At 39.8% G+C, this 24,972-nt stretch overlaps 1 protein-coding gene across 3 annotated transcripts in view; it reads left to right on the top strand.

Annotated features, from left to right (window-relative positions):
- Positions 1-24,972, top strand: part of adgrd1 (adhesion G protein-coupled receptor D1) — a 31,443-nt gene that overhangs the window by 4,721 nt on the left and 1,750 nt on the right. For all 3 annotated transcript variants that reach the window (XM_086112439.1, XM_086112438.1, XM_086112437.1), the window contains 19 exons: positions 151-408; positions 1,835-1,902; positions 2,793-2,942; positions 3,033-3,083; positions 4,084-4,207; positions 4,471-4,578; positions 5,436-5,511; positions 6,848-6,989; positions 17,749-17,822; positions 18,508-18,631; positions 20,697-20,800; positions 22,093-22,204; positions 22,329-22,482; positions 23,803-23,869; positions 24,034-24,100; positions 24,274-24,365; positions 24,474-24,600; positions 24,672-24,713; positions 24,861-24,953. In XM_086112439.1, the coding sequence (XP_085968565.1) occupies positions 151-408; positions 1,835-1,902; positions 2,793-2,942; positions 3,033-3,083; positions 4,084-4,207; positions 4,471-4,578; positions 5,436-5,511; positions 6,848-6,989; positions 17,749-17,822; positions 18,508-18,631; positions 20,697-20,800; positions 22,093-22,204; positions 22,329-22,482; positions 23,803-23,869; positions 24,034-24,100; positions 24,274-24,365; positions 24,474-24,600; positions 24,672-24,713; positions 24,861-24,953 (2,033 nt within the window). The remainder of the gene's footprint in view (positions 1-150; positions 409-1,834; positions 1,903-2,792; positions 2,943-3,032; positions 3,084-4,083; positions 4,208-4,470; positions 4,579-5,435; positions 5,512-6,847; positions 6,990-17,748; positions 17,823-18,507; positions 18,632-20,696; positions 20,801-22,092; positions 22,205-22,328; positions 22,483-23,802; positions 23,870-24,033; positions 24,101-24,273; positions 24,366-24,473; positions 24,601-24,671; positions 24,714-24,860; positions 24,954-24,972) is intronic.

Genomic DNA, 24,972 nt, shown 5'->3' with positions numbered 1-24,972 from the left:
CGTGTTTGGCACATATCACACCAGAAATGATTTAATGTTGCCTTGTGAGCTGTCTAATGTAGCAGTCTGACAAAAATACCAGCTGAAAGGATGAATATTGGAGAATTCTAGGAAAGTGATGCTTCATGCCATTATGTTTTTGTCTCTCAGGGCCTTATTGGACTCATATTCTCTTCACATGGAAAAAGACAGCAGGTCTGAAGGTGTACATAAATGGCACCTTGACTGCTGTCGACGAAGCTGGCAGTGTTTCCGAAAACTATGGTGACCGTTACCCTGACCTCGTCATTGGAACTGGCAATGATAAGGCCTATGGCCACTATGTAACAGGGGCCTTTGATGAATTTGTCATTTGGGAAAGAGCTCTACTGCCCAGTGAGATCTCGCTCTACTACAGTGCTGCTATAGGTAAGGACAACACATGTCAATGGAAAACATAATTTTGTTTGTGTACCATCATCAAGATACAATACACAATTTTCCTCTGATTGTTGCATCCCTAAAAAGGAAGCAAGGACCATTGAGATTCTTCAACTCAACCATGCTAAAACCAATACAGCAGGAAATTATATATAGATTTTATGGATTATTATTATTTTTTTGCAAACCCTTACTTTCATAACCATAAGACCCCCCCCCCCCCCCGACCCCCACTACTACACACACACACACACACTGAATGCTATTAGCAGCTGTGTCAAATATTATTTGTGTTGCCTTTCCTCAAATGGCCCACAGGCTACACTATGGACACCTCAGCTCTAACATTGAAACAATCGCAATGATAGCCATCATTTTTAATTGTTGGATGAAAAGCCTTTGCCAAATCCCAGCAACAAAAGTCAACTGGAATAGGTCGGCGCTTCAGTGTCAAAATTTACAGTCATGAGAGAACCTCTGGAATGTAAATACAGAGGGTTGATGGAAACATTTGATAACAGGAAATTCAGATTAAACTTGCTAGAAAACATCTTTACAAAAAAGCCTCTCGTGTTCAGGAATCTGATTGTTTGAAACAAACTCAAACATATTTCTGTGAAATCTCTTGAGAAGAACATCAGTCACGCATTGAATGGTTTATCTCAAATACATTGTGTAGAACAGCACAATCCGAACCCCCCCCCCCCCTCAAAATCCCACTTCTCTGCCAGTAGCTGTTGCTGTCATTGTCAAGATAAGTGCCAGAGTGCACATAGTTCTGCCTTATAAGTGTTACTTTCATATGGTGCTTTAGTATGGTGGATTGCATGAGTAAAGGTCATTTCATTTTATTTTCATAACACAGCAGAATGGCTCTTCAACATCATTCCAATGGAATAGAGCAATTTGTAGATACACTTTTGGCATGTATCAGTTTTAAGACCTAATATATGACTGATGTCTAAAACAATGGATGAATTTGAGGCAAGACGCTCGACTCTCAATTGGGTCCAATGTGTGAAATGCATTCTTTGATCACAGTATGTTCAAAAAATATTTCACACATCATTACTCGAACAGCCAGAACATTACAGTTACAAAACTATATTTTACTTCCCCTGAGCACACATGTGAAATGTTGCATTGAACCAATGGAGAACATCCATATTTAGGCATTCTCGAGGAGGTGTTTTTATTAAACAACAAAGACATAAAATGTGTCTCGAGCTTGCAGAGAGGCAGTCAGAATATTTTGCTGCTGTTGTGAATATTGTAATCTTTCTTTTGTGATAGAGTGTTTGCCAGTTTCTGCTGCTGCCTGCGAGACAAAATCTGTTTACCAAGCAAGTGGTTGTCTGGTCAGGTTAAATACTAACAAATATGATGGTTTTAATTGTTGTGCTGAATTCTCCAGGTCATGCTATAGTGTCTGCCACAACCCAGAGTGCCTTCAAAGAACCACCTTTCACTACGACAACCGTGGTAAGTTCATCATGTGCTACTTTGTTGGGTTTGGCATCAACACCACATGCCAATGCTATTTTGTTACAGGTTACATTACACCAAACATACAGATTTATTGTGTGAGTCATGAGTTAATTTGTAAACTCTGAAATGTCACATTTCCCTTAAAAATGAGACAAAGATTTGTTTAAAAAAAAAGTGGGACTTGGAGTCATCTCCCCTCACAGATTTAGGTCTGGGCTCTGGCTGTAAAATGTTCTCTTCTTTGAAGCCATTAATCTGTTGGACAATTTTGAACTGGAATAATGCCACTGGTGTGCTGCAAATATGTTGATTGCGGTTTGTTCCAATCATCCATCCATTTTTTTTGTGTTGTCGTCATTCTGGTCAGGGTTGAGGGGGAAATTTTCCCAGCTGGCCTGAGACTGGGCAAACAACACTTCACACTCACAGTCACACCGAAGGACAATTCATCCCCTTCAGTTAATGTAGCAGAATGCATGTAAAGCATGTGAAGTTGGAATACCCTCACAAGAGGCAGATTTATGGGAGAGAGCATGCAAAATCCACAAGGGAAGGCAGAAAGGCCAGAGCAAAGATTCGAACCCTGAATCTCAGAACTGTCAGGTGGACATTTTGGAATTATTGCCCAAAAATATCAAACTTGGTTCAAAACCAATGGCCCCAACTACCGATGGGCCGTGGGCCATTTGGTATGGGAGCCACACAGATGGATTGGGGGGAAGCACATTTTCCTTGTTTGTAACGGAGCATATATGTCCCAATGGGGAATATAGAAGCACCCTGATAGATTGACATGACCTAATCATTCTGTGTCATTTCTGAGGAACTCCCTGGTAACAGCCTTATGATAGTATCGGTAAATGTGGTGTTGGTTGTTTCCTCAGAGAGCCGTTGAAGTGAGTCCTCCTGTCGTCAGCAGTACGCATGAGGAGGTCCTAAGCTTCCAAGATCCGGAGTCGATGCCAGTTTTGGCCTTTCTGAAGGCTCTGCCCAATAGGACCATTCCTCATAACACAGCCAGCAACCTCACACAGGTCTCGAAATAGTCCAACGCAACACACAGTTCGTCCGGTCATGAACCAACGATGCAAGTTACTTGACGTCATTCATTTCACTGCGCCCAGGCTTTTCTCAAAAATGTGGAAGAAGTGCTGTCCTCTCCTGGATTACCAGAGGTAAATGAGTTCACACTGTGCAAACATGAAATCACCAAACGAAACAGCAATGTGATAAATACAAATTCAAGGATATTTTTGAAAGATTTATGACTGGCAGAAGGCTATAATACAGTATACAGACAGTCAAAAATAGCACTTGTTTGTATAAAACACCTCCACGTAGATGTAATGTACCGTAGATGTGTAGCTTCATGTGCTATAATTCCTAGCTCAAAAGTCGTTTCACATCCAAACATAATAGTGCCCGAGGAAAGTGTGTGGTTTCAGAACATTGAGTGTTCAAAATAAACGTGCTTGTTTTGGTTTCTGCAAACTGAAACAGATGTTCACACAGGGATTGCAAAAGAGATTCTTCAAAAAAAAATACCTTTACCTTCTCCGGTCTGTCCTATGCACTTTGAGAAATGCCACTGGTAGCTTTTAATGTAAAGATGGCATACAGGGCATTTTCACTGTCTATGTAGATGTGACAAATGAAATCGTATTCATATTGAGGACTAACAGTACACACAAGGTAGAATTTGTTTGCAAATTTCACTCACACGCTATTATTCTTATACACATGACACATACTGGATATTGGCCACAACAAACACAACTCACTGACTTTTTCCCAGATGCATGAAGGCTGGAATCGCGCTCTCACGTGTCTTTCTCAAGATTTCATTCTGCAAGATAATTAGCATTTGTATATGGTATGTTATTAAATACAAATCGTTGAGGTTGTTAGCATGTATGTGGAAAAAAAAATCGAACAACCAAACAATTGTATTTGAAGACCTCACTTACTGGATGTAAAATGCTAGCCCCCATCCAGCCCCAAAACACGCACACACACACACACACACACACACACACACGCACACACGGTCATTTGTAGGCTTTGGCCACATTATTCTTATATACCGCATAAAACCCTGAAATAGTTGCATACATTGACATGATCTAATGCTGAACAGTGAGGGGTTGTAAAATGATGCAAATTTATGTGATGCAGCAATTCGGTCCTGTGGTCAGCGGTTTAATCGAAACAGTGGACCGAGTAATGGACCACATGGTGGCTAACTTGGAGCCCAGCCCGAACTCCCTCATCTCCCTGGGAGGAACATCATTCGTTGCAGGTCCGTACCATGTGAGCCGTCCCAAAAGTGACTCATTGTTTGTAGTTTGTGTGGTAAGACAGTTAAGACAAAGGGACATGGAGCATCAAGATGACATCATTGGTTTGATTATTCAACAAGCAAAGGCAGGTCAAAAAATACTGTAGCTCTCCACCTTACTTTCACCAGTGTGGGTCTTATTATCTTGTGGATATAATTTGCCACGAGCATGTTTGCCACTACTTGCTCTCACGGGTCCCTGTTTTGTCATTGCTGATTTACAGATTATTCTTTGATGAAATTTCCCCAGAACTACAATTTGCCACATTACCGCTTCCCCATACAGGGAAAGAACTACATATCTGTACCCGGGGAGGCGTTCACCATGCAGTGTAAGTGATCTTTTATGTGAAAGTCACGGCTTCTTGTGGTTGCGTCGGAATGTGTCACGCACTCAATCCTTCACCGCTGTTATTTGCCTCTAATTTACTCGGTTAAGATTTAAAACTAGTGACATGCTATGGCTTAGAGTGTCAAGGATTGCCATTGTTTGGCTTTACAGTGTACTGTAGAACTCCAGCTCTGACTTCAAGGCTAGTAATTACTCTTGCATTCAGAACGGAAAGAAAAAGAGGCAGCATATTTTCTCCACTTTCCTCTGTCGTTAAAAAGAATGAGAAATTTAGAACAGCCATTACAATGTGCTTCTAAGCATGTTGGACTTTATGCACAGGTCACTTTCCTCTGCCTCCACTTGGTGGTTGCACAAATTGTGTTGACCTGCAAGGACGTTTAGGATGGTTTATGAAATTCACAGTGAAATAAATAATCCTGCAGCAAATATGTTGGACATGGGTTCGATGTGAACCAAAGTTGGTGAGACAGGGTTAAAAGGCTTTGAAAAGAGGAAGAGGAACATTAAGGACTTCCTGCAGTGCCATTGTTTATCTTACAGCTTTAAGGTGGGACGATTGTGGACGATATGTCAGATTAGGGGAGGGTGACTCGACCTCCTGCTCCACTGCTGAAGTCATGTTCAGCTTTCACAAGATTTCCCAACAACTACATGGCTTGCGGACCTCCCCATTTCACCACTGTGCAAATTCAAATGTTCTATTTGGAGGCCAGTGTCAGTATACGGCAGCAAGGCAGTGTTAATTAACTTCTCTTCTTCGTGAGCATTTTAGCAGCACTGCTTTACATTCTCCTCCTTCATTTATTCAACTCTGTCCTATTTTCTTCCCATTAGCTCAAACCACCATCGTTGGCCTCTTTTACCACAACATACACAGCTACTACAAGGAAATCAGCCCTGTCAAGACCAGGTAACATGGCGTGCAAATGTGTTCAAACAACGCGAATGTTCCTGTCGATTATTGCAGCCATTCAAGCTTTCAGCTTTGTACTTCCCCTGTGGGGGAAATCAGGTCCACTGACTCCAAGGCGCCCGTGTTTCCTGAACAGCTCATGCCTGGAGTCAGGGTCTTATCTGTCATTTTGCCTATCTTCCATCTCACCACTCAAACTCCACTGACAGATACACCCTGCTATTACCTCTACAGCTCCATAACGCCAATCCAAAGCTTGTCTCACCACATGCCAACTGGTGGTGAAGTGGATTGTTTAATTTTTACTGAATGTGGCATAGCTGTGATCAAACAGTCACTTTCCCCCCACTCCCACCCCCACGTACATATTAGGACATTTATGTTGAGAAATGTAAAGGAATAATATGTAGAGGGAGGATACTCTTTTGAATATGACTTCACCCCTTGAAGAGCAAAGATGTATTGCTTGATTATACAATTTTCTGCTGTTTGCTGCTGTATAACATTTGTGAGTGGATCTTTTTTACAAAGCATTTAATCGTTATAGCACTTAATGTAAAAGGAGTTCAGGCTATTGAGTAAGTGTGGAACATTGGCATACCTGTCAACTCATACGGTTTAGCCATAGTTCATACGGATTTTGTGGTGAATCTTACGTATATGGCCGTATCGCACAAATCATACGGATTCTGAACATTTCCGTTTTTTTTTTCACCAACTCCAAATGATTTGGAGTTGGTGAAAAAAGTAACGCAGGAATACAACTCTGAACACAGTAATGCCACTAAGTAGAATGATGATTAGACATTAACCAGACATTGTATTATGGAGATCTACAATAAATATCATTGTTTTTTTTTCTGCCGTTATTTTGACATATAAAATGCTTTGGTATGTTATAAGGATTTTTTGCTCTTTATAAGGATTTTTTTGGTAGTTTATACAGGTTGGCGCTCCAAAAAGTTGACAGGTATGCATTGGTGGCTTCAGAATTGCCCTTGGAATGGGATCTGTTTCTTCATTTATTTTCTCCTTGTCAATGTCAACCATTTTATTTGAGCTGATTTTTTTCCAGTACACACACACACACACACACACACACACACACACACACACATACATACAGTGTCATGGGCTCGAGAAATAATAATAATAATAACAGTAATAATAACAAAAATTACCTGGCTCCTTTAAAAGGACGATGACTTAAATGAACTGGCATTGTCCATTCATTTGTACTCTGTCCTCGTAAATCAATCCCATTACATGTATATCAATTTCTTAGACCTTTTTACTGTCCACTTTCTTCATTGAATTTTTCTCTCTCTTATAGGATTCATGAAGCTGCTGATTATAAGGATCATAAAATCCAAGTAGCAAGCTGCTTAATCTCTCTGAACGTGGAGCCATCACCGGCCTTGTCAGTCAACCTCTCCGGGGCACCTCTCATCAAGATCGTTCTTACCCACATCTTGGTGAGAATCGAACACAATACGGCGACTGTCTTAGTTTCCTTGTTGTTGACTCATGTCTTGACGTTCCATTAACTGGGTGAGTCAGTCATACTGGGAAACTGCAGTGTTTAGGTTTTTCCAGAATGGCAGATACAGATGTAGGGTGTGGGACACACACCTTATCAAAAGGCTATGATTTGCCTGTGGTTGCAGTAGATGGATGTCCCTATGTGAAATGTAGTAGTTCTATTTCTGGGGTTGCTCGAGGAAAAAAAAATGAATGTAAACCACGGACATAGAATAGACTATTGCAACTTGGTATTTTGCCAGCACAAAGATCAAAACCTGTGATAATTTCCATGAGCCTTCTTCGCCTTTCCCTCAAGAAGCATATGGCTTCCAGAGGGTGAACTGATGATACCCATTTGTCCTGCAGCCTTTTGGTACTCTGAGTGGACCACTAACTTTCTGTTATGAACAACACTTTCCTCACTCCTTTGAAGACGGTGCCAGTTTCCACTGAAAGAGATTGAAATTCACCAAGAAAATGAATATCGTACAGTAGATGGCTGCTTCCATGGATGGAAATGCCACAGCTGGGGTTCATCGACAAAAAACAATGTTTGTTTTTTATCCTTTGCGGTCATTGAAATTAGCATATTGAAAACATTTTCACGTGTCATTTCAACAGATAATATACTGGATTTCTGCTCAATCCATTGATACAAAAAAAAATTTTATTTTGTTTTGAAGTGATTTATTAATTGTAGACAGCAAATTTAAACAATTCAGCTTTGTTTGGCATCATTTTCCTAGATGGGATAAATGTTTATGCTCCAATTATCTGGCATGATCCCGGTGATGATTTTCACGATATTTGTTTGAGCATACAATGTGGAAGAAGCCTTTAAATCTTCTCAGATGTTTACCAGCCCTGTTCAACGTTTGTACTTTACTGTTGATATGACCCCTCATAGGCAGCTTACTCGTGTATGCCAACAACACAACTCTGTCATCATATAAATATGCTTTTAAATTTCAAAAGTAAGATTGGGCCAGTACTTTCAAATGTAGCTCGCATCACTGAATTTCCTTTGCAGGGATATTGAAGTATTTAATACTCTGTGATCAAATGATTTACATTTAGCTGATCTGCATTTGGCATGTATTTTGGCTGTGAAATTGTCCAGAGAGAGTTGTTATGCTCACACTGTTTTACAACTATTTCTGGAGTAACATGTCTGTGGAATCTGATGGAGGTGCAACCTGCCTGGAGGACAGCCCTTTCATGTGGCTTGTTCAGGTTACTCATTATTGTCTCCACAAATTCCACCTCGGATATTCTCTCATGGCACCAGTAAAGAAGTGTAACATTTGTCATTTGCAGCTCGACCTCTTTGTTTATTGTCAGGGAGTTGATAAACCCGGCAACTTCATTAAAACAAGCCGAATGAATGTGTCTACGGCAGAGATGCATCAGCTTTCTCTGAAGCCTTTCTGGTTGCTATGGTTACGGTTTGGTGGGTTGTGACTTGCAGGGTGCATAGGTTTTGGTTGCAGTGAATTTTCCTTATCAGATTGACGTCAGGACTGAATTTACTTTCTAGGCTGATGGTGTCACGAACCTTGTGTCATGGCAGGTATGACACTGAATTCAACACTGTGTAGTTGTTGACCTCGCAGTCTTGATTGATGTCACTGTAAGAGAGAAATGAGGTCATGCCATTCCCGTAAGGGTCAGTCATGCATTGCATGGCACTGGACTGACCAAGATTAGTTCCCAGAGAAAATATTATCAGGGCTCCTGGAGGCACACACGCTTTCTCACGCCACTCAGCTTGAATGTTGATTAGAACCTGGCACCATCTGAGATTTATTAGCGCTGTCGGACTTGTTCAGATGGAGGTGGAGGAAGGGGGAGGGAGAGCCTTTGGGCTCTGTAGTTAAACATTAATACTCCGGTAAAATCACTGACACCTCCTACATGTCTCGTTCTCCTCCCTCAAAGCGGCAGTATGAAATAAATAAATAAATAAATGGAAAAACTTAAGACATACTTCATGAGCAAAGAAGATTAATGGGGTCAAAAATGAGTGGATATGAAAAACAGGTTTTGATTCTGTCGAAAAAGGCATTACTTTGGTGACCTCATAAAAAAAAAAAGGCCAAGACAGATGGCGACAGGTGGACAGGAGAGGTAAAGTGCAGATCAGGCTCAGTATGTAATTTGCCTGCACCGATGAGCTTTCTTTTGTACTTTGATTTCCTCGTAAACCTTTTTTGAAGGGGCAGCACTGTCTCATATAAATGAGCCAACGCTAAGCCCCCCCTACAAATACTGCTGGACCAATGCCTAATGCGGATTTTGTTCTCATGTAGGCACGGAGCTAGCCACATATAATTTTTTTTTTTTTTAAAACAACTACATACACAGCGCAAGCGAGCCCCGACAAGCACAGCATGGATTGTATTTTATCTTATGGAGGCAGCACTTCCTCACCAAGATACCATATTACACTATCTGGCACATGCAGCAGATTGCTAAACACAAATGTTTTGATAACCTCACCAAGCAATCAAGTATGCGCCACTTATCAGAAGCTAACACTTAATTGTGCATCAAAATTTAATGCAATTTTGCTTTCCTTTTGGCTTTCACAGTGTTTCGGAAAGTGTTTTCTGGTGGCTCTGACTCAGTCCGTGACTTGAAAGCGGCGGATCTTCGTCTAGCCTAGCTGCCAAGCCAGTGGCAAAGAAAGTCATTGCGGGGGTGGTAATTATGTAAATTATGATGTTGGTCAAACTGTTTACTGCTGCTCCTGCTTGTTGTGGCTGATATCTTCTTTCGGGAAAAGTTTATAAAAAAGGCATAACGAGCTAGACAGAAGTGTACTGAGGTCTCTCATGAAATGTTAATGTCTTGCATTACAACATGCATCAGCGCAGGTCTTCTTTTAGAAGTTTAAAAAAAACTGCAAAAAGTCCAAGAAGAAACAGAACGCAAAGTTAATTCTTTTACTACTTAGTTTGCATTGAGGTCGCATGACAATGGTTCTAGTTCTGAAGCTTTGGTCAAATTTTGATAATTTTGATGGAATAAATGTTAAAGTTAACATCATGTATAATTGACATATCACTGACTCAAGAACAACAAATTAGGAAGACCGAGACCTTGATCATTCTTCTAATCAGAAACAAGTTCACCTTTTTTGGTGGGCAAAAACATAAACGTAAAATTTTGCGCAATCATTTCATCAAATATTTTTTTCCTTAAATTACAACTACACATGAATCATATGAACACAATAATTACAAAAAGATAATAGTTTGAAAAAAATTGTGTTTAAATTTAAGAGGATGAGTTCAGTCAGTTTGAAGCCCTTCACCAACAATGACCATTCTAACGTTGTCAAACTGAATTAAACCTTTACTCATGTGTCATGTAATTCAAGATATGTATATACAAACACCACAAAATTGCTTTTAATAGTTGCGTCCACTGTTGAACAAAGGGTCTTGTTACACCTCATTTTAACGTGTCTTGTCTACAAAACATGCACACAGGCAGTGAAGCAGTGGCCGATTCAAGCATGTCTGTGAGATTAGGCTATATGATTCCATATGTTCCTTATTCTCAAATGACTCTGTCAAGGCTCAATATGGCTCTACTTACAAAAGCCAAAGAAACATTACACTACGCCCTTATGGAAGCCCGTGGGAATTAAAATGAATTCATTCATGGAAACATACCAGTTTGTTCATGCAAACCTAAGCTGTGCACAAAATGACAAAACATGTTTGCCATATATATAAATATTTTTTAAACCTTAGGGACATCGAGGCCATGTACCACATATATATCAAAAACAGCTCCCGCCATCGTTTTCTCACTCACCGCATGCCTATCAACACTTCTTGTTTTGCGTGTCCACCTCAGAGAGTGAGCCATAGCCACAGCTGCATGTCTTATAACGTTATCCCCAGACATAATGACCTCACTCAGGACCAGTTGTGTCTCACTGCACGTAGCCGCGTTGGAAGTCCAAATACCGTATTAAGATTTAAAGCAAACCCTTGATTGAAGACTGAGACCCACTCTCCATCATATTCTTCAATAAACTGTGGATCTCACTCACATAATATCTCATATCGGATAGACTGACCCGTGTTTCATGAGATGTGTGTTTTTTACAGACAAACAGTACAAATATTTCCCAATTGCCTGCTGCTATTGCAGTAATTAGACAACCATATCATGATACAAATTAAACGAATCCTGCCCACATTTTTGTGGGCAAAATTCAATTTTGTGTTCAAATTAAATGTTGTGGTTATATTTTAGTGTGAACAATGGGTATTTACTATAAGAACAACAGATACTTTAGCTCACACATATAGCTGCCTAAAAAAACGTGCGGCGGAGAGGGGGCAGCCGGGGATAGACAAATTTCATCAACAACCAGGAAAAATGTAATTACTGTAGATCTGTAGATATGACACATGACATCTTACAGAGATAGGAGCTTAGGGACATATTAAATGGGATTTTCCTTGTCTAAATGGCTGCCGGATGTACAATCTGACAGAGATCTGGCAGGCAAATACAATTCTGATATTTGCAAGTCATCTGCAAGACTTCTGATGTGGAATTTTTTTTTTCTGAGACTAAATTTTGTGATCTCATGTGCTGAAAGAACTGCTGATTTGTTACTTACGGCTCAATCAACTTTTGATGGTTCGGGTTTCAATGGGCCTCAAGTTGCTCAATGCCTTGTGTTCAAAAAGAGGCATTTATTGTTACTTTTGGGTGTTGGAAGTGTTTACCTCGGGCTTCTCACTTTGACACAGAGGCTAGAGAAGCTTAATTTTACATTATTGCTTAGACTGCTTTTGTGTTGCACCCTTGTGTTTATTTTCATCCAGTATTTTGCTCACAATCTTCCTCAACTAATTACAATATACGCGTATACCCAATACAAATACAATGCCGGTCAGCTTCCACTTTTCCTCTTTGGTACGGCGGGTTGGTTGACTGGAAAATGTTTCCTTTTCCACCCACCCATCACACCCCCACCCTCTGAACATACTTGAATTTTCCAAAGTGGCCTTTAGTTCATATGGACTCAACATTACAATGCAAAGTTCAAGTACATTTTTAGATCTAGGAAGTTTTGAGATAATGCATACCCTTTCTTAATTCAGGCGTGTCTAATGATCTAAATTTAGAGTTCTCTTGGTCAGTGTTTTCCCAACTTTTACTGAGCCATTTTCCTTACTGCGCTCAATGACTCATTCATTTGAATCATATCTTAAGAGCAGAATGACTCAAAAAAATTCTTCATCGTTCAAAACATTGATTTTTACTGAGGCTTGGTCTTGCATGCTAGTATTATGATTGTGTGTGGAAGATGACTGAGGATAGCATGATAAACAATGACTACTCTGCCAAGGTGTTTGCCTGCCACGGTGTGAAAGTAATGATTTTCATTGATGTTGATTGTAGGACCCAAACAGTCTTTTCTAAATACAGTTTCTTTTATCGTTTCCATGCAGATCAATGGTATTGTTATTTTCGGATTCTTTTAGTGCAGTTTTCTTTAATTCTTTTAAACAGTGAATTGCGTTCTGCATCCTGATTGGCTAAGGCACTGACCAATGTAAACAGTCTCCGCACCTCATTTTTGTACATAAATACCCCGCAATGTCGACAAAACGTTCTGCACCGGCAAAGGCACCTGAGGATGCGCTCAAGCAATATGATTTTACAGTTACAGTATTTCCAAAAACTATTGTAGTTATTTGTTGAAAACGTTTGGGGGGTTTTTTTGTGCTTGGGCCTGAAAACAGATTTTGGTCTTTGGTTTCATTGTATACATAGTTCAGTATTGTATAATAAGTGTAAAATATAAAGCTCACTACTTCACGGATTTCACCTATCGCTGGTTCTTTTTGGAACGTAACCCTCGCGACAAACGAGGGATTGCTGTATTTAGGTGTAGTACAGTATGATTGTTGGAACGGAACTGTGCAAACTTTTTCAATGGATTTCAATATTATTCAATATACTTTGTAGGAATACAACTTTTGATCAACAACTGGGCGTATTACGCCACGGTATTTTAATGTTGGTCGTGATAGTGTTAACTTGGAGAATCAAGCATTTTTTGAGATCCTACTTGATGTAAAACATTTGAGCACCACTGCGCTAGATTTGGCATTTAAAAAAAACAACAAAAAATTAAAAAGACACAAAGTCCTTGAGGATAGTGAAAAAGAAGAAAATTGTCAGGGAAACCAGCACCCACAAAAAAACTCATATTGACAAACAACAATTCACACTTGCATTCACACAGATTCTTACTTTAGAGTCTTCAATTAATCTAATGTGAATGTTCATTAAAAGGTGGGAGGGAGGCCGAGGAGAAAGAAAGGGAGAACATTCAAATGCCGGAGTAGTGATATGAAACTGCTAAATGTGAGACAGATGAGTTAACCACATGCGACACCATAGAACTCATACCTCTTTAGAACAAAATCCATCTGTTCTCTGCATCACTTATCCTCATGAGAGTTGTGGGTTTATAACAATCGCTATTGTTAAATAATATTGTTGTTCTATTATTGAATTGAATGAAGTAGTGAAGACTTGCCGTCGAAGTAACGGATGTAGATCTCGACGGGGGTGACAACAAGGAAAGCAGGGAAGATTAAAAAAGCTGTTTGACTCAGAATGAGCATCTTTGCTTTCCAAATATTCTTTCCTATTATCCTGTCGCTCATTAGTGTCAAATCTCCCTTACGTTTGCTCGCTGGTTTTTCTTCTTACAAGGCTCAGAGGAATTTCCACAATGGTGTTTGCTTGCCTTCTGTTGTTAATAAAGAGTTGGAGCAACCAGCTGCACTCTTGGCTGGGAGGTACTGTGGCCTTATAGGACACCCGGGAACAAAGTGGTGTGCTTGGCCAGATCTCTAAGTGCATTTTAACACTCACCAGCGACTTTTGGGTTCCTGCATCTTTACTAGGAAAACAACTCCAAACCACATTGTGGATCTACCACTCACAGAGTTGCTGGGGGGTTGCTTGAGAGAAAACTAAGCCAAGCCAAGCAGCACTTTCGACATGTTGTAAAAGTGCGGATGGGTGACAAATTAAAGGGGAAATGCAAATGCTATGATATAAATGCATAGAAAGAGGACGTTTCCATCCAGAACCGTGAAGGGTTCAAGTTGTCACAATGGGTGGAGTGGGAACGAAATTAAGAGCAGACTTGCAGGAACTGAGAAGCTGACCGTTGATTAAAACAACAGGAAAATGAACAAACAAACACAAGCAATAATCACTGGGAGGAACAAAGGAGGCTGAACCAGAGCCAGGGAATTACTTGATATTACCAAACCTTGAGTATAGAATGGGCAGCAAGTGTACACCACTTTCTACAATGAAAAAAGGAAACAAGTAAATACTTTAAAAGAATAGGGGGAAAAAAATACGGTAATTGAAATCACTGTCCAGACAATACATACTCGAAAATCCAAAAGTTAATAACTTCAACATTATGCTGCATATGAATTAAATATAAGCTATTACAAATCATAACTTTTAACAAAAATGTTTATATCCATCAGTTGTCTATCCCGCATTTCACAGGGCACAACTACTTTATTAAAAATAACTAATTAATTAGGCGGTGGCACGGTGGGCGACCGGTTAGCACGTCGGCTTCACAGTGCAGAGGTGCAGCGTTCAATTCTGGCTCCGACCTTCCTGTGTGTAGTTTGTTAGTTAGTTATATTTTTTTACACACAAATTCCAACAAAATAATGACCACATATAAGGAGGCAACAACTTTTTGGGGGGAATGCAGATTAAGACAGTGGGACCGTGACATATTTTTTTATCCTGCAGGTGAGGATCAACAGTCCCTACATAAATCAAACAGCAGAAATTGTGGACCTCAATTACTGGACTACTTTGTGGTTCATAGAGAATGATGTCAGATGTTAGGAATAGTTGGAGAGGATCAACCATTTGCATTATGGGGTAAGGGGAAATGTTCCACTGTGACTCAAATGGAAAGAAAACACAATCTGTGTCACATTTTTACTCTGACTTGTACCACATTTGATCAGTTCTTCCTTGGCGCGTGTGTCCCCTCTGCAAATTTACTTCGAAATTGACGATGCTAACTCCAGGCAGCCCAACTAACAAGACGTGATCATAACAACACTTCTCACTTTGCTGCATCAGTGCAGGAAGTTACCATTTCATGATGACCGTTGCAATTATTTAGGTGTCATCAAATACCACCGTCTACCTCACAGCAAAAAGAAGATAAAAAGGCATAGTTTCAAAACTGTTAAAACTTTCAATAGGCGCTGTGCAGGGATCCCACGGCCTTGTATGCAGAACACACCCTGCTGAAAAATGATGTCTGGATGCAGCAGCCAAGCATGTAAACCAAGCATCCTGGATGCAGCAGCCAATCATGTTCCAGTGTGATGTTGGGGTCATTGGGTTGAGGCAGTTCGGCAGCTTGATAGTGGGAGGATATCACATTTATGAAACTCGCCCAAAAAAAGTAATGTAAATGTCAATGTAGCTTCAAATAAAATGAATGTTTGCAAACATCTAGACGAGAGTTAGCGTGTTTATAATAGTTGAAATCTATAGACTTGCTACCAAAACAGCTAACATGGTTAACTAAAATGACCATCAGCTCGTGTTCGTTCCGACACTATACCATAAAGTGAAGAAAAGCAGAGAAGCAGTGACTAATTTTCTGAGAAATAAGTACTGTTACTCTTGGAGTAGAACTAAATTTTATTTTGAAAAATGTAATTCTTTATATTCTTTTCACAATTACTAGTGAAGCTATGAAGCACATTCAATGGGGACCAAAGTTACTCCCCCAAACATTTCAAAAGAATATTTTTTAGAGCCGCAACTAAAATACCGTTATACCGTGAAACTACAATATTTTCCTCACAGTTATCAGACTGGCAGAATCTGAGGCCCATGCCTCTGTGATGACCCCGTGACATTTAGAAGTAAATGGGTCTCAACAGTGAGGAAATAACTGTACCAAACCACATGCCATCGGACCCACTGAAGCCATTCTGGCACACTCTTACGGACTTGACGCCTCTCAAAGTCATTGAGAGTTTCCTTTATTAAGTCACTCTTCACGCTGAGTATGGTGCACACCAAGGTTTTGATTGTTATAGAAACTTTCCGGCAAGGAATGGTTTCTATTTGGTGCTTTGTGTGCATAATTAGTCTTCTTTCATTGCACTGCAATTGCGGAAAACAAATATAGCACAATAAAGTGACACGTACAAAGTGCCAATTACAGCCTGGCTCTCTTAAGTCTGACTTGATACACACCAAATAAGGAGGAGGAGCAGATAAAATTTTCAGTAGTGCACTCAAGTGAAGCTCCTCAAAACGTGTTCTTGTGGCCTAATTGGCCACATGCATATCTCTCCATGCGATCATCTGAAGTGTCACAATCGCTTTGGATGTGCAGAACGGACATAATGAGAGTGAGAGTGGTCCCACAATGAAGTCAAGGTGTTGCGCGATGCGATGTAATAGGAATGAATCACTGGACTAACAGGCCAGCAAACGGTCTGACTGTCCATTTCTCTCTGACTCGTACTTTTCCAGTAGAAAATGGGGCCGTAACAGATTTCATGCAATGATTTGAGTCTGAAAGTCAAGGCTGTGGGAGTAGGAAGAGGTGAGCAATCTCAGCATACATGTGCATCCTGGTGAGTAAAAGAGTCAGTTGCTGCGTTACAGTCATTAGCTCACTCTCTTTGGGGACTCCAAATCTCTTAATTAAAAGGAGTGCATTTTAATCAAATAAAATTCTCAAGCACAGAGGGAGTTTAATTCAAATTTCTATGTTGAGTGATAATCTCGGTTGTTCCTCCAAGCCTGTTTTATTTGTTTATTTTTTTTTTTCTAGATGATATAAGGTACTCTGGTATTTCACTTTGAGACTCTGGGACAATATTTAATTGTGTTCTATTCTGCTTGTTGGCCTATCATATAAAGCATATGTCTGTCAAAAACAGTGCCCTCCATAGTTATTGGCACCCCCGGTTAAGATGTGTTCAATTTCTTAAAATAAGTTAGGATCGTTCGAATTCTACAAATGCTTAGGAAATGCTTAGCGCCCACTTTAGCATCTATTACTCTTACTCAACCTTTATGAAAGGATATGCCCCACAAATCTTTATGACAGCAAAATTTAAAGCAACAGGACACCAATGTAGTGGACAGACTATGTGGAGATGCACTAGTTTCACGCTCAGGACTTCAAACAAAAATGTCAAGAAAAAAAAACACTCGTTTAAAAAAATCTTGCGTCAGCAATACAGTACTCATCGTCGCACCATGAAGTTTGGAAAAGTGGGGTCGAATTCATTTGAAAGAGTGCGAAAAGAGAGTATTAACATCAGGGGTGCTAATAATTGTGGAACCCATGATTTGAAGTGGGATTATTTTCCCCCAACTGAACAAATACACTTGAATTAAAAGTTACTTTGCTCTTTAAACAATATGTAATAAAACAAATGGTCATTATTTAGAAAAAGAAAAAAGAAAAAAACTGAATTGGCAGTGTATTTCATTCATCCATGGATACGAATAATATGTACTGTAGAATACTGTGTTCTGTGTCTTCTATGCTTTGTTTTTTTACACTCGTGGGGGATACGTGTTACAAGGCAAAACAAGCACTTTTAAGATGTTGGATATTATTTATCGTTTCAGAGTGAAGAACAGAAGGAACAAGTGTTTAATCAAAGCAATAAAGTCTTCCTTTACTGCGCCTTCCTGGACTACAGGTGATTGTGTGTTTGTGATTTGTGTGATTTACCCTACAAGCAGGAGTCCTTGTGACAGAAACATCACGTGAATTTGTTCCGATTGTGGGATTTTCGTTTCATTTAATCAGAGAAATATGAAACATGTGCTTATCCCTTTTCTATTGCAAACATATGAGCTATTTTGGTGTAATCAATCGAATGCAATAACATATATCCGGTATGTATCATATTCTGATAAACATACTGCCATCAGTAAGTCCTGAAAATTGTTGATGCATTTCACATCCATTCTCACCATTACTAGTGCAAAAACATCATTCCAAAACTATTAGTGGCATAAGCATTGGGGTGGTTGGCTGCGTTGCTCAGGAATGATTCATGACTATGCCTCTGGTGAATCGAACAGTATGTCTTTTCTTTAGTCAATTTGCCACGCTTTCCACACGTTGAAACAAACCACAGAATGCATTTTTTTCCCTATGGGAGTATGCTCTAGTTTTAGTCTCTGTCTTCTTTTTTGCCTGACTTGTCTTGGTCCTGACTGCAAATGGGAAAGTGTCCCAGTGAGTCCGGGGAAGATCATTCTTTCTCAAAATAGATCACTGCGTTTCATCTCTGCAAGCAGCAAAACGTCACATAAATATGTTTTAAGGTAGGTTTTTTTGTTCTATATTAAGTAACAACAAATGGTTTTCTTTTTCAGTTCCAAAGAGGGGGTTTGGTCCAATCAAGGTTGTGTGCGTTCAAAAGGAAACATGACATACTCTGTGTGTCTGTGCAATCACCTCACCAACTTTGCCATTCTTATGCAAGTGGTTCCCTTAAAGGTATGGCTGTGGTTCTGAACATTTAGGTAGCTTGAGGTTTGGTGTCCAACTCCACCAATGTCTTTTCTGAACTCGGAAGACAGTGTTGACTTGTTGGGTGTTTTATGAATGGGTAAATAAATACATTTTTCTAGCTTTTTTTTGTTACCGGTACTTTATTTTTAGGATTATTCTGTTCCTGTTTATATTCAAAGGTATATTATTGACTCAGATGGGATAAGGAACATTTAAGGAATTTATTTGTATGTCAACAAGCCTAGATAAATCAACATACAAGATGACTTTTTTCATTTTCACAAATTCCTAATCAGTGGTAAAAATGACAAAGTACCAATACATCATCAAAGCTGTCATTATATTTAATCATCTGATAATTATAATTATCTTTCTGCAATGATTGCTGCTGGGCAAAAAAAAAATATTATGTTTCTATTGTCTTATTGTGAGGCATATGATGTCAGTTTCAATGTAAGTGAAAGGAACCAAATGTGGTTCCTTGTCCTGACAACAACAAAGCAACAGTTGCATGGTGTGTTTGCTTGTTGACACACAGCGAGGACATGGATGAAGAGCAGACCTACATGCTCGTGCGTGGTAGATACAAACACAACTCCTATTAGAGAAAGCTGATGCAAATCACAATCTGCTGCACATTAGCAGTTTTTAACCAAATTAGGCATAGTATGTAAACATAGAGCAAAAATCATCTGTTCCGTTTCAGTCTAACTGGAACCACAGATAGTCTGCCGTCTTAGTGTTTTGCTATCGGAGATGCAAAATGCCTCAGAATAAGGAAGGTTGTCTGACCTACATCAGACGAGAGGCAGCCGAGGTGGGAAACGAGAGACAAAGTAAGCACTGCTTTTGCTGCAAATCACGAGCAGACTGTATTGCTGTCAATATACTGTTGAAGGATAATGATACGCATGTCATCTGCACAGACTTTGCTGGCCTTTGCAGATTCTGTATGCGATGTTAAGTTTCTGACAGATATAGAACATCTATGTAGAACATGTTTTTAAACCCCTAACAAACTTTACTTTAAAAGGAGTGCACTTCTCAGTCTCCTCCCTTGTTCAGTGTAAGTCTATCAAAAGCAGGCCTACACAATCGCAATGTTGGTTTCACCGCTGGTTTTCTACAGAACTACTGGAGGAAACCATGATTGAATGTGGTTCCTTGGGTCACTACAACGGTCAATGGTCCAGCCCTCAAGGACCACAGAGTGCCATCAGAGGCCCACTGACGGACGCAAAAATGTACCAATCAAAATATGTGGTACACCATCCTAATCATGTTTCGTTCTTCATAAACACACTCCTAACCAATATTATTTCTTGAACTATCTGTATCTAGAAAATGCTAGAATACCAACGTTTTGTACGGTATGAGCCAGTGGAGAACGGCCAGTAACTTCGCTTGTTCATTTTAAATAGAAAACCGCTCAGTGCTTGAGTACCGTATTTAAATGCAGAAGTCTATTTGATGCTATTCTTTCCCCTTAGTCACTCTGTAATTAGTGGTCTGCCTCATCCTTCAGCTGCAAAGGGAATGTACCACGCATCCTTTTTGGGAATGCCTAAGACTGCTCTACTCTGGTAATGACAAGGCACATGTGAAGACATTTAATAGAGAATCAAACCCAACAGCTTGAAATAAATCAGACTCTAAAATAACATTTCGTGAAGGTCTACACCAGTGTATGAATGAAAAAGTATGCAACATTGTCAGTCTTCACGACAGTATTCGGGAAAACTCACTTATACGCCAAAATAATAAAGATAGATACTGTACTCTTACAGAGACGATGCAACGTGCATAAATATGTGTATCTATGTATTTTAAATGATTGACATGTTGATTGACAACCATGTTGAAGTATTTTAGAATTGTAATCATGTCATTCAAGTTTCATGACCGTTAGAGTGGCAACCGTAGTTGACAAATAATTCCACTAGTTTTATTGCGGGTGTTGCGATTTACTAACTTGTGAACAAAAGCCAGTACCGTTATGAATGTCTTGTGTGGCGTCTTGTGAAACAAGTGCGTCTGTCTCTGTGCACAGCTCACCACGGGCCACCGGGTGGCACTGTCAACCATTGGCTATGTTGGATGCTCGATTTCCATTTTTTGCCTGGCCATCACTCTTGTCACATTTGCAGTCCTATCGTGAGTATCACTGTCATCACTTCGACTGGTACACGTCTGTGTAAATATCCCTTATTTTTCATGCAAACCTCTGCTTTTAATCACTTGTTTTCGGTCACATTAGCCCAGGAAATTAAGTTATTTGTTCCCAGTACATACATTAAAGGTAAATTGCGAAATTGTGACTTGAAAAAAAGTGTGTGCGTGTGTATATATATATATATATATGTGTGTGTGTGTGTGTGTGTGTGTGTGTGTGTGTGTGTAAAATAAAATTGTAATGCCATCAAAATAAGACTATTTTAAGAATATTTTTAATCTCCGGGAGATTGGGTATGTTGTCAAATACCGTATGTGACACAATAGAATCAAGAGTGAAATGTCACATTAAATGTCACGTAAAAACCTTGACGGAAAAAGAAAAATCTGCATTTGAATGGTGTACATCCCCTTTCGACCAAAGTCAGCTGGGTTTGACCCATGACCTTCATACCTACTGTAAATATCGAATTCCCTAAAATACCGACAGTAACCCCGAACGTTTTAACCGAAGTGCAAAACATGTGTTACTTTCATTATACATGACGATGTTTTGAATGAATAATCCATCTATCCATTCATCCACCCATTCATCACCTCTTCCACCCATCTTGTATTGCTTAGCCCAGCTGGCTGAGCGACAGGCAGCTGTGCATCCTGTGCGTGATCACGAGTCAATCACAGGACATGTATCGACAGACAACCTTTCACACACTACACACACTCACACCTTTGGACAATTTAGGGTCTTTATTAAACCTAACATGCATGTTTTTTCAATGTGACATGAAGCCAGTGTACCTGAATGCATGCACGCACAGAAACGACCCAGAACATTTGACTGTGAGCTAGACATGCTAGTCACATGCTCCTTCACGCAGCCCCCGAATAAACAATCACAGATAAAATATAGGTTTGATGTAGCATTCACCTATTATTCAGACTCATGTACTGCTTTTGGAGAGGGGTGCAGAGTTGAATTTTGAATTTGAAGCCTGCTCTAAATTAACAAAAATGCGGCCCAGGAAAACATTTACTGATGAATTCCATATTGCTCTTGAAAAGTTTGCAAATGGGATTTGAATGCAGCTAATAAAAAGCCATATTAATGTGTGATGCATTTATCTGATGATTGCCCCTTGAACAAGTGGTGCTTTTGGTTGAAGATTTTGGTTGAATATTCTACTTAAGTGTCAATAAGAAGCGATTCAACACATTTTAAGTTCCTGAATTAATAACATGAATATCTGAGTTCTCCCTATGCTTCTCTGCAGGTCAGTGAGTACCATTCGGAACCAGCGCTACCACATCCATGCCAACCTTTCTTTTGCCATCCTGGTGGCGGAGATCTTGCTGCTCATCAGTGCCAGCTTCGACCCTGGAACGGTAATTACATCCAATACTGGTCACTGAGGTTGGTCACTGTGACAGTTGCAACGAAAATGAGACAAGAAAAGGACAACACCAATATGGATTAATGACTGACTGATATTTCTGTCTCCTGCGCCAGCTGCCTTGCAAGATCATGGCTGTCCTGCTTCATTTCTTCTTTCTGAGCGCATTTGCTTGGATGCTCGTGGAGGGCCTCCACCTCTACAGCATGGTGGTCAAGGTGTTTGGTTCTGAAGGCAGTAAACACATATACTACTATGGCATAGGTTGGGGTAAGTCAGTCATTATGGATGCAGATGCACTAAGCTGGTGCCAGTCAGTTTCAGGCTGCACTCTAAATGACCCTTCAGTTCAGACCTTTAAACTATAAATGTGATTTTACTGTTTTACTCGTCGCACCGCACAAGTGAAAGTGCAATAACTACATTCATGTTCTATGTAGTGTACATCTGTTTTGAATCGCATTCCACAGTAAGAATTGCCTCTCCGGATCTTAGTCTAAAAAAAGACTCTTGGGTATTTGTATACCATGCCTGCAGAGGAATGCCCCCTTCCCCATGTTGAACCCATTAGTGGCATTTTTCTTTTCTCCCTTATTGCCTCCTCTATTCTACCCCAGTACAGTATTTTTTTTTTAATGTGGCCAAATGCAAATGATGTTTAAAAGACTGGGGTCTGAGAGTCTACATACAGTATGTACAGTATAAGATAAGATAAGAAAACCTTTATTAAGATAAGATATCCTTTATTTGTCCCACACTGGGGAAATTTACAATTACAATTAGTCTCGCAATGGAGAAATTCCCGATTCACAGCAGCAAAGTTATGAAAGGAAGAAGTAGAACAACAAAATATAGGAGCTGCTGGAAAGGCAGACACTCACGCGGCGCCATTTTTGAAGTCAAAATAACAAAAATAACACAACACAACACATGAGACACAGACAGTCGTGCAATCTTCACCACTTTTCTGCATACACTTGCAGTAATTGTAGTAATTGCAGTAAAACACACTGCATACACAGTATGGCTGCAGTACAAATTAAAAGTAAATTTCATTGAGTCTATCGAGCTTTTATCTACCCCTAGTGCTGATTATTGTTTGAACGTGGTGTACTGTACAAGGAGCCTTTGAGCATGTCAATGAGTAACAGTTATGTTGGACAATGGCTTCTGTGACATAACAATCAATAGGATCACACAGTGGTTGTCAACTATCTGATAACAGTTGGAACTTATTGTGTCATCTCAGTAAATGTAACTAATTCTGTGGCACCCACATTGAAAATGGGGATGAATCACATCTGGCAACAGTTCCCGAACAACTCAGGTTTCCAAATGGTTGATTGTGTATTGTCAGTAGGTGGCTATAGAGTATGGGACGAAAATAGTCTTGTCCGCGTAAAGGACAACATGGACTGCATTGGGCAACATTATGGTTGTTGCTTTTTGTCAAACAACTATCAAGGCTGATGAGATTTTTTTTAAATCTAGCGTTAATGACGGCATCGATGAATATATGTACCGGTACATCCGAATTTTTAAACAGTGTAAGGTTTTTGTTTACTTTGCTTTTATTTTTTTTTAAATCAGGCTCTCCACTGGTGATCTGTGTGGTGTCCATGACTTCAGCATTGAGCAGTTATGGCGAGGTTGACAAGTAAGTGTAATCTGCTTGTAAAATGGAAAAATAAACGTCATTGAAAAACGGTATTTAATTATATTCTCCATTATAGTTTAGTAACATTGCATCATCATCAGGAACACTCTGAAGTTACCAGGTAACATATTCATGCCAGTTTTCCTCTGCCCTTGCTTTCTCAGTTGCTGGCTGTCCCTGAAGAATGGAGCCATCTGGGCCTTTGTGGCACCAGCTCTGTGTGTCATTGTGGTGAGCAAGTTTCAGTAATTTACACATGCTGGGTTTTTTTTTTTTGATTTTCCTGCATGAATCTGTATTCCTTGAAAGAGTCTTGTTGATCCCAGTAGTAGTAGAAAACGACATAGTTTTCGTTCAATGCGGTGTTTGTTCATCTCCTTTATTATTTCCTTTCTGATTACCAGGTCAACGTTGGCATTTTGATATCGGTAACCAGAATAATATCTCGTATCAGTGGAGAGAATTACAAAGTACACGGAGATGCCAATGCAGTGAAGTGAGTGTGTCTCTTTTCTCCAGCAGGTTTTCCTTAAGTCATGATTGAAATACTGTTGAGTATTCTGTACAATGTAGCAACACTAAAAATATTGGTTCATACTTGAAGGCTCACTGCAAAGGCTGTGGCAGTACTTCTACCTATACTCGGGATTTCCTGGATCTTTGGAGTTTTAGCTGTCAACACACACTCCTTGCCATTCCTTTATATATTTGCAATTTTCAATTCTCTGCAGGTACGTCTCTTTACTTTTCCCAAAGATTTGCAGTTTGAGTTCATCTAACAGTGACAATGTTCTCCTTCTAGGGTTTCTTTGTCTTTCTGTTTCATTGTCTTCTTAACTCTGAGGTATGTTGCCTAGCATGTGAAATGTTTTGGTCATTTTTGTGTTTTCTTTTGTTAAGCCTCGTGGGAGGCAAATCTCCACACACCCTCCAGCAATATTGAATTTGGCCAGAATGCCCGATGACGTAATGTTGTTTCCTCTCTCTGTAGGTCAGGGCTGCTTTCAAACACAAGACCAAAGTGTGGTCTCTCACCAGCAGCTCCATGCGAAACATCAACGTGAAGCCCTTCAACTCTGACATTGTGAGACCTTGCATAACAG

This window comes from Hippocampus guttulatus, chromosome 5, assembly GCF_054856545.1.
Source record: "Hippocampus guttulatus isolate MCC_2025c chromosome 5, RoL_Hgut_1.0, whole genome shotgun sequence".
NCBI classification, from domain to species: domain Eukaryota; kingdom Metazoa; phylum Chordata; class Actinopteri; order Syngnathiformes; family Syngnathidae; genus Hippocampus; species Hippocampus guttulatus.
The sequence above is the reverse complement of the archived record's forward strand: the minus strand, read 5'-3'. Positions and strand labels throughout refer to the sequence as shown.